The 5,666-nt window shown below is 41.5% G+C and overlaps 1 protein-coding gene across 3 annotated transcripts in view; it reads right to left on the bottom strand.

Moving 5' to 3' along the window:
- Nucleotides 1-5,666, bottom strand: part of crata (carnitine O-acetyltransferase a) — a 26,802-nt gene that overhangs the window by 7,298 nt on the left and 13,838 nt on the right. For all 3 annotated transcript variants that reach the window (XM_032539238.1, XM_032539235.1, XM_032539236.1), the window contains exons 9-11: nucleotides 4,354-4,473; nucleotides 4,104-4,226; nucleotides 3,356-3,491 (exon numbers count right to left, since the gene is read on the bottom strand). In XM_032539238.1, coding sequence (XP_032395129.1) covers nucleotides 3,356-3,491; nucleotides 4,104-4,226; nucleotides 4,354-4,473 — 379 coding nt within the window. The remainder of the gene's footprint in view (nucleotides 1-3,355; nucleotides 3,492-4,103; nucleotides 4,227-4,353; nucleotides 4,474-5,666) is intronic.

Below are 5,666 nucleotides of genomic sequence, written 5' to 3'. Positions count from 1 at the left end.
TGAAAACTTGCCATTCTCTGGGGGTGTGAAGTTTGGTAAAAAGTCCTAGTTGGGTTTGCAGTTTTACCATCAACCATCAGCCTCCCTCGCCGGTCATCAGACAGATTCCGTATTTATCCTCGTGCTTCGTCGTGTAGCGGCGATCAAATTTAACTTTAAACCAGCAACCTGTGCACACAAATTAAGCACAAGGCTTTACCTTTAATTTCGGTAAAGAAATACTTGGCAGTCCATGTCTTGTTGAAAACACGGCATCGTCATCAACTTTTCTTTTTAGCATGAGCGGACAATCTTGGGGGGGGGGGTAACCGGGCATCACTTGTCGCTGTGCACCTTCCCTCACAGGTTACGCACAGACATACGTCCATAAATAACACTTTTCAAAATAAAAGCAGGACAGTTGTATTGCACGCACGACATAGATTTTTTTTAAAAACGTATTTTGTAATTTGTGATTGCCGCTGTTCACCTTCACTCACAATCACGCACGTGCATACGTCCACACGGAAGTAATACAAATAACGCTTTTCAAAACAAAAGCGGCACGTTGTATTGCACACTCGACATGGGTATTTTTTAAATTTATTTGTAATTTTATGATTGGCCTCACGTGGGCGGACTGGGACGCACTAAGGGCCGGATGAGGCCCGCGGGCCGTGAGATGCCCAGGTCTGAGTTAGTGGCACAACAATCAGTTTACTGAGAAATCAAAGCAAGGGCCCTCTGATATGTTGTCAACTATTATATAAATCGGCAACTATTTTTAAAAATCGGTTTGAGTCATTTATTTTTAGGGGTCTAAGCCCGAGGGGGCTGGGAACTGCGGTAGCAAAGCAAGCGGTTCACACAGGGCTGTTGAACCCTATTGTTTTCTGAGGATTAATTTCCCCATATATTATCTTCTCCGCTTAAAACTCACAGTACAGCCTAAACCGTACATGCGGCAGTGTGCCATTTCAGGACTGGTCCAATATTCGCAAAGACCCAGATTCAATTTTTCAATTCAATTCAATTCAATTCAATTTTATTTATAGTATCAATTCATAACAAGAAATATATCTCAAGACACTTTACAGATAGACCACACTCCGGAATTTACAAGGACCCAACAGTTCTAGTTTCCTCCAGAGCAAGCAACAGTGCGACAGTGGCGAGGAAAAACTTCCTTTTAGGCAGAAACCTCGGTCAGACCCAGCTCTTGGTAGGCGGTGTTTGACGGGCCGGTTGGGGTTAGAATGAAGAGTGGCAATAACAAAATAGAAAAAATTAGTAGTTTGTAGCATTCTTTGTGGTAGTTCATGGCATAGCAGGACGCTGTGCAGCATACAAGGCACAGCAAGGACGTAGCAGGACGTAGCAGGACGTAGCAGGGCACCACAGTGTAGCAGTTGAACATGGATAAGAACGTGTAGCGGAACCATGGCAATAGCTGCTACCCTGATTTCGGAGCCTCTCTGATCCAAGGGAACATGCTGGGGAAAAAAGACATAAGGACTCCGGGCAACATTGACCACCCACTTCCACACTGGTGGCTCTGAAAAATTGCGATTTATCAAAAACCAACTTTTCTAACCCTCCTAGACCGTGCAATTGATCTGCATGAAACTTGGTACATAGCATCTCCAGACAACCTCACCAAAAACTTGTTAAAATAATATTATAGAATAGAAATTGGCATATTACGCACACAACACATTTTGAAACAGCTGTTTCATGCAGCAGCACATGACTCACTGAGCCTTTTCACCAACAGAAAACCCCAGGAAATTAATGATGGGAAGATGCACTGATTTGCAGCGGTGCACAGACGTGATGTGAATGAACAGTCCAAAAAGTGTGTACAGAGGAAGAACTATCTCGCGCTGAATGGTGTTGGTTGTGTAAAATCTGTTGTGTATCAGATTGTTGGCCATGCGTGGAGATGAAGATGCATCAGCCTCAGACCAGAGATGCTCATCCCTTCTAGAAAAATACAGAAAAAAGATAGCTAGATTAGGAGACTAAGGGATGGTGTTCTTTAGTATTTATTCTTGATGTCAGTTACAGGAACCTTTTCAAATATATTCAACACTGTGAAAACAAAACATATATAAGATGTGCTATAACGTTCCTTTCTTCTTTCTGTTTATCACAGAACACCGAGAAGGTTGATCTAATGGAGAAAGCTGTAAATGCACACAGGTCATATACTAACATGGTGAGTATTCACAGCAATGGGAATAAAGGTAACAACATCAACATCTCTGCATTAAAATGGTAACGACTATACCTTGTCGTATATATTTGTTGGTTGTGTACTTGCGCTATCCTAAAATGTTTCAACAACGTTCAGACCCAGAGAAATCGGTTAATTTCATTTTAATGACGGGACGTTTTTTTAAGTCGCTCGTCAGTGGCGGAAAACCTTGACCCCACTTGTTACTCTTAACTTCTGTCACAACCAGACATGATACCCAGATGATAGTTCACAACAATCGTAAATCATACAGTGTCACAGAAACAATAATACTCAATAACGTGAATACAGCTTGCTTTCGCCACACAGCATCTTTTTGTCGTTGATTCATGCCACTGACACAGTAATACAGCAGACATCTTAATTTTTGATACTGTTTTAAATATTGTTTGATCAGTGTAAAGGTGCCCTGCCACGCAAACGGTTTTTTACTTGCAATTTTTAAAATATGTTAGGTCCATATGTGTTTAGTACTAAAGCATTCAACATTTCTGTATTGTAAGTAGTTTATTTTAAAATGTACCGCTCAAGTACAAAAGTACAAGTATTTTGTTATGTAGTTATTAAAGAATCATTCAACTTTCAATCTATTGTTGGATTTCAACGTTTATTTGGTAGTAAGATGGTGCATTGCAGGCAGTCACAAGCTGTACCTTGCTGGATTATGAAGGAAGTTTCTAAAATAAAACCCCAAAAAAGTACATGTACCATCCTCTCTAGCAGCAGTTTCAATCAGCAATTCAATGATTGTTTTTGTTTTCTTATTTTAATTTCATTTTATTTTCACATAGCCTCATATAAATATTTAAGGATTAAGAGTTTAAATAAAACCATCAAAAGCAATCAGCTTTTGTATAAAGTTAAGTTAGGTTAAATGAAATTATTATTATTATTTATCTTACGGTATATCAAAAATGATATTGAGCTAAATTTAATTGAAATATTGTCAATTTCAATTCAATTCAATTTTAGTCCACATTTTCAATGTGGCCCTCCAGCAGTGCTCGGGTTGCTCACGCGGCCCTCGGTAAAAATTAATTGCCCACCCCTGCACTAACTCATATCACAACCCAAACGGTTGTTGTAAATAGGAATACATCCCGTTCATTCTCGTCAGACCTGTTTGCTGGGGTCATCAAAGGCTCTGACAAAGGCAGCGGAGGCACTCGAGGCAGATCGGATTGTATCTGTGCGACCCAGTCTGAACATACGCAGGGAGGCACTTTCATACGTGGAACAGCAGCGCTGGTACATCCTGTCGAAACAAAGAGGACAGACAGTGTAAGAAAACTGTCTGGCGGTGGTGAAGTAAAAGTTCTTTATTGTGACATACATGTCGTGAAATTCATTCTGTGCATTTAACCCATTCCTCAAGGCAACAGTGGGCAGCCATTTGCAGCGCCAAGATCTGAGCCATACAATTATGCGGCATACAATACTAAGGCAATAAAATAATATTATGTATTCACATATTTATATGTGTCACTGAGATGAAATGGATTCACCCAGTTTTCAGGTAATTATAATTAGGGATGCGTGATACATATGCAATCATCATCTTATACATCGGAATTGGTCCAACGGCCAAAACATGGGGCAGTTGGAAGGTTGGTGGTTCAATCCCTGGCCCTGCAGTCCCATGTCAAAGCGTCCTTGGGCACTGAACCCCGAGATACCCTCGATGCAGCCCCATCGGAGTGTACATTCGTTTGAGTGTGTATCTAATGAGCCGGTGGCACCTTGTACGGCAGCCTTGGCCTCAATGTGTGAATGATGAAAGGTTCCTGTACTATGTCAATGCGCTTTGAGTAGTTTTTAAGACTAGAAAAAGACTAGCTATGTCCATTTAAATCTGTCAGTATCGCACCTGTAGTAAGCCAGTTGTAGCGCCATCTGTATGAAAGCATCCGGGCTCATCTTGTGGGCCTTTGGCACATTTTTCCCAAAGTGGCTAAATACCGTGACCATCATATCCAAGTCCTGGGCCAGTCTGTGGTGGAATAAATGGTGGGATAAATGTCAGAACAATGTACTATATAAAAATGACGTGACATAAACATTTATAGATAGCCTTCACAATCCTGGTCAGTGATTGTCGTTATAAAATCTGTCCTCACATGTTCATGGCGTGCTTGGCCTCCTCAATGTCCTTCTTGATCTCGGGTGTGATGTTAAAGTGCAGTTTCTGGGGCACGGGCAAAGGCACCACGGGAGTCTGCACCATCTCTGGCTTCCTTCTGTTCCCACAAACACGAATGAAAGGAAACACATGAGACAAAAGAAAATCACATGTTAAAAATCAAAGAAATACTGAAATGGTAACTTCTGTTTTTTTCAACCTGGACTGTATCTTCCTATGTTTGTGTGTGTGAATGACTGATATGAACCACAATATTTGACATTGGTAGAGTGTTAAGCGTGACTGCTGTAACCGGGCTGCAATGTAACCCTTTGGGGCAAATGTTCAGCGTAAATTTGGTCCACTAAAAGTGCTTTATTTTGACACCATATTCATAAAAGAGATAGAAAGGCCATTTCCATTCAAATCTGTGTAGCAGAATGGTCAGAGCAGCAGCCATTTGTATGTGTGCCAACGTGTAACGTATAATCTTCCAATAATAAGCCGACTTCCGGCAAGTTGCGGAGCTGTAGCTATACAATAACTTTCGGGAAAACGAGCATGTTACGAGGCAGAGAGACAGCCGCTAAATGAGTCAACTTACCTTCATGCTTCATCCACACAAAAGGACATTGCCATTGCCCCGAGTGACGGCTTTATTCAGCTCGTTTTCTGTGAACAGTGTGGTGAAGGGGTGACATTCAGGCAGAGTTAGCAAGCTAACTTTAGCCAACTAACATCGGCTCACTGGCATCATGATTTCATGACTCATCGCTTACAGAAAATGAGCTGAACAGCGTGCGGGGTCTAACGTTAAGGGTCCGCTGACCCACTGCCGCTGGGTCTAACTGTCCCCACTCCTCACAACTCCGAGAACATTTCCCAAGCTGCGTCGGGCGGCTGTCCTCCCAGCGAGCTGCGACACAGTTTACGGCTCCAGTGACACGTATTGTCGCTATGACAACTAATAGCTATCGCCATTTTGTTGTGTCTCAATCAAATGACCACGGGAAACATGGTTCAATGGTCTTTCTATCCATTTTATTTCTATGTTTGCCACTGACAGGCTCAGATTAATATTCTATGTGCCTGATATCATGGAAATGATCCTTCAGAGAAAGACCTTTAAAACCTCTTTGAGACCTTTCAGTTTAACCAGAAACAGTTCTGAGGTAACTAGCGCTAAACCCACCAGACTCCATTTAAAAAAGAAATACTATTAGTGTGTATAGAGCCAACATATTTTCACATGTAACTCTGTAACCTAGGTTTATTTCAACCAAAACTAGAATTGGTTTGGTTTAAAAAAAA

Source organism: Etheostoma spectabile, chromosome 16 (genome assembly GCF_008692095.1).
Source record: "Etheostoma spectabile isolate EspeVRDwgs_2016 chromosome 16, UIUC_Espe_1.0, whole genome shotgun sequence".
Taxonomy (NCBI): domain Eukaryota; kingdom Metazoa; phylum Chordata; class Actinopteri; order Perciformes; family Percidae; genus Etheostoma; species Etheostoma spectabile.
The sequence above is the reverse complement of the archived record's forward strand: the minus strand, read 5'-3'. Positions and strand labels throughout refer to the sequence as shown.